At 41.9% G+C, this 14,341-nt stretch overlaps 1 protein-coding gene across 1 annotated transcript in view; it reads right to left on the minus strand.

Moving 5' to 3' along the window:
- The window catches only part of TMTC1 (transmembrane O-mannosyltransferase targeting cadherins 1), a 131,722-nt gene that overhangs the window by 18,413 nt on the left and 98,968 nt on the right, over window positions 1-14,341 (minus strand). Inside the window, exon 11 of the mRNA XM_029963566.1 lies at window positions 4,399-4,542. Within this exon, the coding sequence (XP_029819426.1) occupies window positions 4,399-4,542 (144 nt within the window). The remainder of the gene's footprint in view (window positions 1-4,398; window positions 4,543-14,341) is intronic.

Consider the following 14,341-nt stretch of genomic DNA (forward strand, 5'->3'; position numbering starts at 1 on the left):
TACTCTGTATGGCAAAGAAAGTCAGGAGTGGGTCCAGGGAAGTGATTCTTCCACTTTACATGATACTTGTGGGACGACATCTGAAGCAACATCTGTCCAGAGCTGCAAGAAAGGCATGGAGTTACTGGAGAAAGCAAATCAGAGGGCCAGTAAAGAAGGTCAGAGCTAGAGTACCCATTGTGCTGAGGACAGGTAAGCCATGTCTGTGCAGCCCAAAGAAGAGAAGAGAAGGGTCAGGGTGACTTCAGTGTTGCTGGCTACTCCCTGGTCAAACAACACAGAAAAGCCAGAGACAAACTCTTCTCAGAGGTACACAGTGACAGGACAAGAGGCAAAAGACACGAGTAGGAACATGGGACATTCTGATTAGAGAGAAGGAAAAATATTTTTCACCCCAGCGGTGGTCAAACAGTAGAACAGGTTACATGGAGGGATTGTGGCATCTCTGTCCTTGGAAGTGTTCAAGATTCAGCTGGACGCAGCCCTGAGCAACCTGATCCAATCAGACTTGCTCTGAGCAGCTGGCTTGATCTCCAAATGATCTTCAAAGAGCTGTTCCAATATAAGTTATTTTTTAATCTATTGTGAATTTCACTGCCAGAGTTTGTGGGTTTTTTTAACAACAGGCTACAATGTGTATGTAAACAAAAAAGTACAGTACTTCATGCCACACAGACTATGCTAACCAGAGACCATCCAGAAAGCCAGATGCAGTATCACTGAACATTATCACTTGGTTTGCTTCTCTGAATGAAAGCAGGGAACATTCACTAGCTAAAATACCTTAAATCTCAATACACGTAATATCTGTCTGATGTTTTTCAGCATCTTCAGACAGTTACACAGATCTGTGTCAGCACATTCACACACATCCAGAAGCCTGTATCAGAGAGGGCACACAGTCCTCCTTTCTCAGAATAGATGGGTTTGCTAAACTTGGACTAGATCACAACAGCAAACACTCAGGACAAGTTGTGTGTTACTCTACATTCAGAACAGAATCAGTCCTTTGGGTAAACTCAAGATTCAGTGGAGATTGTTTCTAGGCATGTCACTTTCCCCTTGAAAATGAAGCCATAACGCTCTCAAAGCACGTAAGAGTTCTGAGGCCTTTATTCATAAGAAATAGTGTACTGAATATTGCAGTGCTTTAGGTAATGGATTGATACACTACTGCCAATAAGTTCTTGTCCATTCTTCCTGCAACAGAAAGCTGAGATAAATATTTACTTCAAATGTTCATGATATTTTATTTCTTATCCCTTTACAGAATAATCCACAGGCTATAAGTTTGTGAGGTATTTTGAATGATATTTATCTGTATCCCAACAAAACTGAACTTATATAGGGGAGTTAAGTATTCAAAACACAAGAAAGCATCAGGCTGCTCTATGTCACTGATCACAGATCATGCAAGCAAAGAGATTTCTGACTTTTAGACAGGCCATCTTTTGGGTCTATTTTAAGTAAGAAATCTGTTGGCGCTGTTGAATTATCTACTCTCTAATATTTATATAAGGCAAGAAAATGATGACATGCAACTTTATTTTAGGATATATAAACAAAACTAGAGGCTTATTCAGCCACTACCCTGTAATGCTTCCTGAGAACATTCATCTTCTGGCACATAGCTGTCTTCATTATGTGCAAACAGAAAATGGAAACATCCTTTATCATCTAGGACTTCCACAGAAAAGAACTTAAAAATTCCACCCCGTTGTCATCAAAACAGTTTTTGCCTTAAGTTTAAAGCACAAGCAATGGATACTTAAATGGCTTATTTACATGGAACAATGAAAGGCAGATTGCCACACGGAAATAACATACCCATCCTTCAAAAATCCTGGAGTTCACCTTTTCAGTACTCCAGAGGAGATGAAATCTGATATCTGCCATCAGATTTCCACCTTATGAGCAGGAGTGGGTATAAGAATCTCAGCAGAATTCAAGTGGGAATTCCCCATGCCAGAAGTTTCATTACATGCCCCAGCACAAGCAGTGCTGTTACTGGACATGCCTTAAGTGTTGAAGCTCTGGCTCTTCCTGAGCTGTACCATGGACTGAAGCCTCTGCAAAGAGGGTAGAAAATGCTTTTATGGTTTGATTATTTATCTTCTCTCTGACACATGTTTAAAAATCAAAACACTCTTCATAATGTCTCATAACACAGCCAGAAAGTAATATCTGTCTGTAATATTCTGCAGATTTTCATTTTATTTCATTTATTACCTAGATTATACTAGCATTTAGTGTCTGCAGAATGCTGCTTGCCATATATATATATATACATATATATATGAAAGGATAATTTGGAGACCAAGGTAGAAAACATGGATAAAGACAAAGTTGTAGGAAGGAGGAACTTGAAATCTCTGCCTCATACCTGTCTGGTCATCTCACAAGTCACTTCATGCTCCAGCATGGCTGATGCTCTCTGCCAAGCTGATGGATGATCTAGGAAAGGTGCTGGCAAAGAGATATGGGCTAGCATTTTAGGGGAGACAATCACATGGGATCTGCCCACACAGTATCTGCTTTATGTATGTGCTAATCCCTCCACCGTGAACTCTACCTATTTTCTGCAGGATTTTTAAAGCTGAACAGGGAGATGAGGGCACCCAGTTTCCACAATAATTAATTCCATTGCTTTGTCCAGATGCACTGGACACTGGAAGCCTAAAGAAAGTTTAGAAAATGGGAGCAAATGGATGTGGGAATAGGGCAGGTGGAACCTTAACACATTCTTTGGACAAGTTTAGCACAAGCATCACACACATTTAACATACTGCAAAATATGGCACCACAGAAGGATGCAGAGCACATACAATCCAACAGGACACAAAATATCTTAACTATCACATTGGGAAAAACACATGACATATTGCACAGAAGACAAACAGCAGTTCTAAGAGATTTTTCCCACATGCCTCCTTTGTGCTTTTCCAGTGCAAAAAATCCAGTTTTTACCCATCTGCTGGGTCATAAGAGCCCACTGGCAGTCCAGATTTAAGCATAACTGACATGGGATGTCCTGGTGCTTCTTCTGTCATACATTCTTTTGTATTAATATTTTATATTAGAAAAACATAACAGAGAATAATAACTAAGGCAAACATGGTGGATTAAAAGGAAAACATGTATTTTTAAACACCATTGCCACCTAAGATTAATTTCAATCAACCAAATCTGATGAATAATACAAAGACCTTTCATTTCTCTTGTCATAAGACTCTACTATTTTCCTCCTTCTATTTCCAGTAAAACACTTTCCTATTTTCTATTTAAGATTGTTTACTTGTAATATTATTCTGATAATTTCTCCACTATTGAACACACCAGGCAGAACTTCAGCAACCCACTTAATATCCTTTATAAAAACTCACAGTCAAAGCAACATTTTAGAACCAGAAAGATCAAGTAAGTTTTAATAACACAGTGCCACTTTAAAACCAGTCCAACACTAAAGCCTGTCATGGTTTAACCAGCACAAAGCCCAGTCTGCTCTAAAAGATCTACTGGAGATCTACTATCAGCAAAATAAGGGCAGTTTATATCAGCAAAAATGTATTTTTACAGCTGTAGTTTCTGCTGTTCTGTCAGCAAATAATACTACACCCTCACAAAAACAAGGACGTTTTTGCTGCTGCTAAATAGAGATATTTTACTTTTTTTCATTGAACCCTTAGCAGATTTTATCACACTGGCTTCCTGTACTGATCTAAGTTCAGTCTTTAGATATGGTTAGTCAAATGAATTTGCATGATTATGGTTGTTTGCTATTCTCCTTGCTAATGGCTGACACTCTAAATAACGACAAGCGAAATACTGATCTGATTAACTTGTTTTCTTGCTCAGCAGAGTAATCGTGCAGGGATACAAACCAGCTTCCCCCTCAAATCCAGACATGCTGTGCAATAGAATGAACTTTCTGCTGCTCTGAGCATCTCAGTGTTCAGTGCTTATGCCTAAACAACCTTCCATGTAGCTAATGAGGAGAAGTGGGAACTTGCAGAGAGGGATTTGTTGGATCTGTGTTATTTATTATCTCTGCATCTGATGCCTGTCTTTGAACAATATAACTTCCTCCACTGGAAAGGCTTACACATCTCGACAAAGATGGGAATCTCAGGTGACTATTTGGGTTTAGGCAACTCATTTTTGATGCCTGATTTGGAAAAAGTGAATTCCCTACAATTGAAAGACGCTCGTGAACAGCACCTGAAGGGATGTGGCAGATAGCATAAGGATATCCAGACTAAGCCTCACCTATGTGCTGGCACTCCTGGACATCAATAAGAAATACCACCATTCCTTCATGAGTTGGCAGCAAAAACTACTTTGGTGATGTGTGTAAAGGGAATGTGAATTTTCTTGGTGCCAGTTCTGCAGTCAACTTACTTGAGTAGGTTGCCAAGATTGAAGAGAGCTCGATTGTGCTGAGGGTTTAACTGAAGGGCCCGTCTGTAGTAGTCCTTTGCCTCCACCACATCTTTGGTCAACGTCCCCAAGTTGTTGAGAGCACTTGCGTGACGAGGGTACAGTCTAGGAAAAATGAAATATCAAGTTACAGACGCTCATTAATAGACAAATAAAACAAGTTCACTAATGCTGCCACCACTGCTGTTTGGCACTCAGTAAAGGGAAGGATGTCTGCTAGAAAACCCTGTTTTCCCTTCATTTGCTGCAGGTCGGATGGGATCCTGAGCAACCTTTTCAACTCCCAAAGAGATTGCAAATCAGATCTTCTCCTACAGTTCCTATATATCTCCAGGGCAAAAGGGAGCACTGAGCAGCTTTGAAAGCTTATTTTACCCTCTAAGTAAAAGGCAAAGTCACTAAAGCAGCCTGAATGCTTTCATTCAAAATGTTTTTCAAACAAGCAAGAATGCTTTGTCAAAAAATGTTTCCAATGGAAATATGTTATGACATATACAGAAGCCAACACAACTCTGTTTAAATTGATTTGCTGGGGTTTTTAAAATCATTTTTCCACAATAAAAGTGATAATAAAGTGCAAAAGGAAACCTGAAATCAGCTCTTGAACAATGCTTTCAGGACCAAGCAAAATGGTAAAGGAATCTGGAAAAAGACTGCTTAACAGTATGAATTTTCTAAGCTTCCTGTAGCATTTGGTTCAGGACAGTTCTCCTTTTATTTGACCTGTTGATCTTTACATCTGCCTGTTTCAGTTGAAGATGACATATTGGGCCCAATGCGTCTCTGTTAAAATGCTCCGTGAATTAAGCAGCACATCATGGTCCATTCAGCAGCCTGAATTCTCACAGTTGTGCTCCTACATTAATATTGGCCTTTCATCAGAAAACTCCAGGGGTGAAAGTGATCCAGGGCAAGATTTAAGTATTCTGGACCCTTTGTATGATAGATAGGTGAAAACTAAGGCTCATTATAATAAAGAAATAAATTTCTGACGATAGCCCACAAAGATCCCTGGGAAGCCGGGAGAGGTCTGATGCTCTGGTGTGAAACACCACAGAACACCTCCAGATGTTCATTTCATTTGTGATAGGGAGGAAGCAGGTTAAGGTGGTCAAGTCTTGAGTTCAAGAAGATCCCCAGTCACAAATCCTGCTGCCACTGCAGACCTTCTATTTTGGATGAGGACAAGTTATCTGACGTTTCTTGCCTTTGGTCCCTGTTCATGGGAAAGTGATGTGGATAATGACATTAAAAGTAGTCGGCTATGATAGCACAAGGTACAGCATGAGGAGGGGCATTTAAAGGACGATGGGATTAAGACTCCATAATATAGCCTGACTCTAAAGTTTGCAACTGTTTTCAATCCCAGACTTTCCACGGTGAGGGATTTTTTTTTGCCTGGAGTTTTTCACTATGTCAGGTCAGCCCTGGGATTTTCCGTGCTTAAGTACCATGAATAATTTAGCATTTTTTACACTGCTGCAACATTTGTATCAGTCACATTTTCACTGCACAGCACATAAGTGATTTTGGCAAGGTCTTATTTGGGGGTGAAGCTGGGAACATTCGAGGGAACTGGGGGAGAAATGGACATGCACCAGTAACAAACCCAGGATGCTTCCTACAATTAAGTAAGAAAAGAGCACAAAGTTCTTTTTCCACACAGTACCAAGCCTAGCAGACAAGGACTGCAAAGCCACATATTTGAGGAGAGATCCTTCAGGGATGCAGCCACATCTGTTTTTCATAACTTGGCCTGTTACAGTAACGAAAGACAAACACAGTGATCACTACTCATAGTAACTAATGACTGCAGACTGTCAACATCCTTCCCATACAGATGAGCATCCCGTCTCAGAAATAACCAGTTCTCCTGGTGCAAGCCTTTGAGTGCATTGCCCAGTGTCCCCATTCACCCACACTACCTGCATTTGCTGCTCGAGTGACTATTAAAGAAATCCCTGACTGATCTTGTCACAGAGTAGCAAAGAGTAGGAAATCTGTGGCGAGACTGTAGTTGACACAGAAATAGCATCACTTTCCAGCACTGGAGCTACCCAGTGGGTCTGATGCATTTTGGGGTGTGAGGCTTCCTCCACTTGGAGAAGCAGCAGCAAAAGACAAGACAGTGATGAAGGTGTAGTGTTGAGTCTTAGCCTTGGCCCTAAAATCCACTGGTCATCAAGGCTAAGTCTCCCCAGTTGAAGCAGGCTGGGAAAAATGCTTTCCATAGCAACAGCAGGGGAGGAAAGGAAAGGATCAAGCTTGCTTGCACTTTAGCAACTGGGAGGCAGTTGTGTGTGACACCTTGACCAGAATCTTGAGCAAAGAATGTCTTACAGCAAGTGACCAAGGGCTCAGTTTTGTTTCCTACTTTCCCGTGGATTTTTTAACATCATTTTGGACCCAGAAAAAGGTCTGGGAGTTACATTTTTGAGGCTTTTTTAACAGTTGGCTATGATAAAAGCTGTGCACTACTACTGTCAGTACTCACACATAAAACAGCTCTAATATCTGACATGAAGTTACTTGACTTATGAGTGGGTAAAAGTATTTCTGACAATCCTTGGGAAAGTCAGAAACAGATTTAACATTTTACAGCCCTAAACCCGATGGTTTTGCTCTCAAACTTTCAGAAATTAATTCTGTTCTTGGCCTTTAGTGATCCCATGGCATTTTAGGCTCAGGAGATTTGCTTGCACCAATTTGGAGCAGAATGAAAACTCAAGATTAAAAAAGAGAACTGATTTCACCTTTAAATTGCACAGTCCTGACCAGCAGCTCCATAAATACACTTCTGAGTTCAGTGCTAAAACCTCTCACCAGCAAATCACAGGACGCAAACACCTTTCCCATGTATCCTGGGCTTTATTTCTTGTGTTTTACATTTATTCATTACATCTCATTGCCCTTTCCAAGAAATACAGCTGAAAACCCAGAACCTCAGCTAGCACAAATTGTCAGCTTAAATCTGATTATTATCTGGCCTGAAGAACTTAAGACATTTGCAATTTTACACATCTGAACAAACATTAAGAGAAAAATCTGAACACAGCGAGGTAAGGCAGTGGTGTTGGGGTTTGCCATTAGGGTTCAGTTCTTTTTTTTCCTGTCCAAATATTTTATTGGGAATATTACTTTATTATAGTGGTAGAGCAAGCTGCCACTCAACTGAGTTCAGATGAAAGTATAACCAGGTCCTAAGAGAGCATCACCTCTGGTAAAGTAGCCAGAGTCAGAGTCTGAGCCCATGACCATCCATGCTGAATGGTTTGGGATATAAGGGACCTTAAAGACCATCTGTTCCAACCCCTATCCACTATGGGTAGGGACACCTTCCATTAGACCAGGTTGTTCAAAGCCCCATCCAACCTGACCTTGAATGCTTCCAGGAATGGGGCATCCACAGCTTCTATGAGCAACCTGTTCCAGTGCCTCACCACCTTCACAGTAAAGAATTTCTTCCTAATATCTAATCTAAACCTGCCCTCTTTCAGTTTATACTGTTGAAATGATCCCTAGCAGTTTCACACCACCCTCACATAGTTCTGTCCCAGGAGCTGTCCAGCCCTAAGCCCACATCAGGGTTGGGACCCAAAAGCCATCCTGGACTTGCCCACTGTCTCTCAGAGGACATAAACACTGAATACTTCCAGGTCAGTTTATGCCAGTTGGCCTCAGGGCTAGAGAATGGGGACCAGACTATTATTTTATTTCTTAATAAGGATGTTGAATAAAGGACTAATGGCCCCATTCAAACTACCCTCTGTTCAGGCACACCCACTGCTGTCAATAACAGCTCCCTGGGAATAAAATCAGAGCAGAACAAAGTCTTGTGGCTGGATTTAAAGAAAAGCATAAAGCTTGACCACGAATTACTAATTAAAGCAACATTTACTCAGGAACTATCAAAATGTTTCTGAAAACTTGCAGATACACCATTTGCAAACCTGTTTGCTTTTTGCTGTTTGTGGTCTGTTGCTGTAAGGGATGGAGGCATATGCACTTTTCTTATTTTTAAGTTATCAGGAGGTTTGTGCTGATTTTCAAGGCTTTTGGAATTGCTCTCAATGATTCCTGATACCTACTTTGATTATTTTGATCGTGAGCTCTCTAATGCAAACATTGTCTCTTCCCCACACGTATTTATTTCTTAAAAGGGTTAGAAACACATTGCCAGGACACGGAGGTCTCCATTTAACCTGGAGTTCCTTCATACCATAATAATGACACAGTCAGAATCCAGACTTTGTTTTACAAACTGTCAGGACAATCTGAGGTGCAAGGAGTCAGCTGTTAGAACATATACAGCTTGTCTTGCACTTCTCTTGAGAAACAAAGCCTTCTATCTGGACACACATGGAGCTGTATTTTCCTCACCACCACCATTGATAATGGTAACAGTCTGCAGGCAATATCCTTTTTGCTATGCATCTGATTAGGCAGAAATTCCTCTAGGCTTCACCTAATCAAATGCAAGTACTGCATTATTTATGAAAGCAAGCTGAATTTCATTAAACTTACTCTACAAGTAGCAGTTCATGTAAAAAAATCAGTTTATCCTTTTTTTTAGAAATCAGAATAATTTTCTTTAAAAATCTACATTCAAGGATAATTATAATAGAAGTCTTGAAATGGCAAAATTACTTTAAATTAAAGGAAAGCAACCCATAAAAGTATATTTTAAATCAGGTTGAGATTTCATTTCTAAAGAGAAGACAAGTGGGATGTTTCCTTGTTGCAGAATGAATAATTCAAATGACTCCTCCAGTGCTGTATCTGCAATTGTCAGAATAAATTTCAGCAGCTTTCCCTTTAACTATTACAGGTATGCACTGCACAAAAACTCCTGTTAGTAATTATCTCCTCTTCTTTTAGGCTACCAAAATTGCCTCTAATACCACTGAACAAAAGACTGAGACTTGCACAGTCAAGAGATTTCCAGTTTCACAAGAAGATAACAGGTATAAAACATATACAGTCACCAAAATTCGGATGACCATTTATTCTGCTTTTTAATGTAATGCCTCTACTACCTGAACCATTAGTTTTTTAAAAAAAAAATGTGAGGGACTTTGTTTAGCACCATATCTGAACCACAAGCCAATTCCAGAAAGAAGAGAAAGGGAGGGAATTTGTTGTCATGACTGCAACGTATAACCCACCAAGAATTTTAATTCTTTTAATTCAGATCGAGAGAGACCACTTAAACAACTGGCAAGCTCTGCTTGTGGTCCTGCCTTTAAAAGGCCCCTGGTCTGGTGCCAGAGGTATTCAGGGGGAGAAAGGCATTAGCCTGACAACTCCCCACTTGCTCTTAAGAGCGCTCTGTGGTTCCTGCCCAGTCATCGCTGTGTGGGCAGTGAGCAGCAGGGGATGGGGCCAGACTAACATGCAATTAGTCTGGGAAACTACCACAGACAGCACGCAAAAGGCTGTAATAACGTTTTTCAGGGGTCTGGGCAGCCCCCTGCAGCCACTGCATGATAAGAGAGGTTACTGAAACCAGCCCAGCTTCCCAGAGCTGGGATGGCCCCAAGATGTCATGCATGAGGGTGGCTCTCCCTCATACCTCAGCCCAGTGCCCAGCCCCTCACCACCCTCCAAGTGCTGATGATAAACTTGTCGAAAACACATTCCCAGTGACTTCAAATATGAGTTCTTAAAGCCATTATAAAAATTGTAAGCAACAACAGCCATCATTAACCTCACGGCCACGCCACGGCAGCAGCAGCAGAAAGAAAAAACCTGCCCGCATTATCTTGCATAATATTCAAAGGGACTCCTAGAAATTAAAATCAACAACTGATTTAGCTGGGGACATCCAGTGTGCCTGTTTTTTTAAATGTACCTTTTGATTAAATAATGCATTTAAACTTAGCACTTGCAGGGACAGCTCCACCTTTGAAGCAGCTCTGATAGATTACCCCTCTGCACTGCCCTGACAAAACAGGTTGTGTTACCTCCCTGTGTCAAGAGGAGAGGACAGGCTGAAGAGCCCTGGGACAGACCTCCTCTCACCAGTCCAGGTATCCAGGACACCTCCCTGATACACACTCTTTGCCTCTCCCTGTGCCCACGCATCCCTACTGCAACATTCAGCATCCACAAGGCTGGCTTCAGCCAGATTAAGCACATGGAGTCAGGCCTTAATTACCCAAACCCAATTACTTGCTGGCAGCATGGCAACTTGTTTTTAAGGCACGTTTTGCCCCATTCCAACACATACTGTAATTATTGGCATAGTTTTGCCAACAAAAGTAAGAATGTTACATGAATAATGTTTCTATCTGTGCCAAGTTCTAATACTGCCCATTTTATATTTACTCCAGTATACTATTTCAAGCCAATTTTCCAATTTCAATATTACATCACACTCATTTTCATGTATTTATATAATTCTCAATAAAGCTCTATGTCAGGTTGAATTAAAACTTGATTTGATGTAATTCCAAGACCAGTCGGATCCCCACCAGGGATGCAATCCTGCACCAGCAACAACTTGGGTCATGGCCTCGTGATACTGTGGCACCTTGTTCCAAGAGCTGCTCTACACGATGTGGACATGTGTAGGTCATGGAGGCAGATCCTCTGCCTTTCTCAAAAAGATCTTCAATTTGCAACCTTTGAATTCCTTTTATAGAGGGAGAGGTGATCCTGCAATATCAAGCAGCATCTGGTTTTCTCTTGACGAGTTTCAGCAGTTGCATCAATATTTCCTAAAAGGTAACACCCTTCAGCTTGGCAGATGGTTTGTGGCAGGCTGGGATTTTTTGTATTTAAAAAAAAAGGCACCTGGAAATCCTGTTGAAAGTCAGGCAAGTGAGAGATCTAATGCTTTTAGGTTCCTTTGAAAGCCTCAGGCATAATCTTCTTCAGTGGAAGCGTGACAAAGCAGTCAGACTCCTGGCTGCACACAGCACAGCCCGGAGTAGGGCATTACATCACACCCATTTCCACACACTCAGCTGTGAGGTGATCCAGCTCAGGGCCTGACACAAGGCTAGGAATAAGACAGGGAGTGATCACATCCCAGTCTGGTGCTGGAGGCTGTCAGAGCATCCTTGAGGAGCTCTGTGTGCCCTATTAGGGTCCTCATAGCTGTTACATGGGCCAACTCAGGCCCCGATAGAGGTCCTGTTCAAGAAGTCAGCATGCCTGATCAAACAGTGTCTACAAGTCTTTCAGAGACACCCACACAGGGTATCTTTCCCCTGCTGCTGCCAAAGGGTGTGTGTGAGGGGGTCCCACACCGATGCTTTGGGTATCCCAGCCCATCTCAAATGTCTTCTACCTTCCTGCAGACAGAAGTCACCCACATTATGGCACTGAGTACCTGCAATGTGGATACTGAGAAACAGTGCTCATCTCTGCCACGTTTTCCCTGTGGCCTAGGACAACTCTGTCTCTCAGGAGCTCCATATCCTGTCACCCAAGTGACAACAACAAAACCTCCCTGCCCTGTACAATTGCCTCTCCTCACAGCCCAAGCACTCTGTGGTGATGACAATCTCCAGCTAGAGTCAGTGGCTGGCACAGCAGGATCTTGATCTAACCTGGGATCTCCAGAGGGCAATTTGGTATAAATAGCAAGTGCTGAATCGCAGCCAGATATCAGTGGAAGGAAGAAAGGTCCTGGCTGTATGGCTTCTCCCCCTGCCCAGCAGCCCAGCTGGCAGGAACAGCAGCCCACAGGTGCCCTGCAAACCCTTCCACCATGGTGAGCCTCCAAGGCTGAAGGACAGAGTACAGGGAATGGCAGCCATGCTGTACCCTGATATCAAGGAAAACCTCTCCAGGACAGAAATTCAAATAAAAAACAGAGAAGCTGAATAGGTTTAATTTGTAAATTGACAAAAGCCTTGTGAATTCTTTGAGCTTGATGTCCGTTAAGAGAAAAAAAAAAAACAACCCACAACAATATTCAGAAGCATGCAATTTAAATAACCAACATGTGGCACCTTAAACAATATTACAAATTTATGAATTTTCATTAAATTTTCAAACTTGGGCAGGGATAGAAGCCTAAGAGATAGAGTTGAGGAGAAAAAGAGGATTTTAAGTCAAACAATGTCACACTTGAATATAAATAAATAAAACCTTTCATGCTAAACTCACATGCTACCTGCAGTGTCAAGGCAACATGAGGTTATCAAACTGGGCTGTTTGCTACTCTCTTGCATTTATGCAGAGAGAAAATTCTTCTTGTAAAGAATTCATGCAGGATCCACATAAGTCCTGAAAATCCCAGAAACCACTCAAGTCCAACAAAGGACTAATAATTCACAACACGCCTGACTTACAGACAGTGTGAACAGTGCAGGCGCCTCCACAGAGCTCACAGGTTCTTGAGGGATCCCATAGCAAACAAGAGACCATCTTGTGAGTTCTTCAATCAAACATTACACAAGAGGATAAAATAACAACATGCTCCCACCTAAGCAGGTGGGGGTGAAATCACAACTGCCATCTCCTGAGGCTCACAGGCGCCAGAGGAAGTTGTACAGCCCCATTCTGCCACCCGTGATCACGGCTGTCTCCGAGATGTCTGGGAGTTGCCTCAGAATTCGGTGTAAATCAGAACAGTCCCATTCCAGCACTGCCCAAATTCCTCAAAGGGGCCATTAGAAAGTCTGGGGATAAGCAGAGTGCCTCAACCACTTCTGTGAAGCCTTCACAGGAAATCTCAAGGTTATCCTTGACAGTCATGCGTTGGGAACCAACTTTTCAGCTAAGCCTTCGTAAGGACCAGAGAAATCATCTCTCATGATGTAGCATAACAATAATCAGTGCTATCTGGTCATTTTTCGAGCTAAGTTTTAATAAAGACAAGGAAATCAGGCTAAGAAAAAAGGAATGGCTGTGGCAATGAGTAACTAATCCTTGGATTTGAAGTTATCATTAGCCAAAAGTGGAAGGTAAGACTTGAACATGTGCAAAATACAGCTCTGCATAGCCCACATAAAAATAAAAATAGATGCCTTGTCCTAATAAGAAAACAGCTTTTCATTAGGGAAGCATTCTTCATTCCCCAGATTTTTTGTATCAGTTCCCAATATGTAAGTAGGCATGGCCATAATGCAGTGGCCAAGGAAGGCTATAGAGCCCAGGTGTCCAGGGCTGAGTTATAAACATGTGTCCATCTCAGCAGGCACATCCATCTTCCATCACTGTCAATGCAGTTACTCTGCACACGTACTGCCTCTGCATCAGGGCTCATGGTTGTACTTACACCAGTTCAGTTTTTGAGTAAATAAAAGCCTGTGTCTGGACTGATTGTTATTTGATCACTAAAAAGCAGAAAAACTTAGCAGAGGCGGAGCACACCCCAAAACAGTCAGGGATTAGCACTTTTATAGAAAACAGGTTCAATAACAAATTACACCGGCTGAAGTAATTTGGCCATCGCCCCACGCAATATGTTGTAAAGGCCATTAAGCCTCTGATTCAAATTATCAGGCAGCCTTTTCAGCCATCAATTACCATTAAATTATTCAACAATTCTGTCCAGCTCCAGGACAGGCACCATACACCTACACAAGAGCACCAATTACCCCTTAAGCCTACTGTCAAAGCGCGATTCAGAAGAACACCGCACAAAGATGCTTCCGACCGCTTGGACGTGATCTGTCTCAAGCCTGTAACATCCACTAACACAGGGTATTACGTGAGGTCTCCATGAAGATGTTTCATCAAATGCCTAACCAGAGGGCCTGCTCCAAGGGCCTGACCTAAGTAACATTAAGTGTCAGAAGGGCACTCACGGTTTCAGGAGCAAACGCAGCCCTGGCAGTCACAGTAAAGCAGCGCTGCACATTTTTTTACTCACTGTAAAAACAGGCTAACAAATGGTGCTGGTATTTTAATTCTTCCCAGAAATAAATCACAGATGGTATCCAAGGCC

The sequence above is a fragment of the Manacus vitellinus genome, unplaced genomic scaffold, assembly GCF_001715985.3.
Source record: "Manacus vitellinus isolate BGI_N305 unplaced genomic scaffold, ASM171598v3 scaffold_5_pilon, whole genome shotgun sequence".
Classification (NCBI taxonomy): domain Eukaryota; kingdom Metazoa; phylum Chordata; class Aves; order Passeriformes; family Pipridae; genus Manacus; species Manacus vitellinus.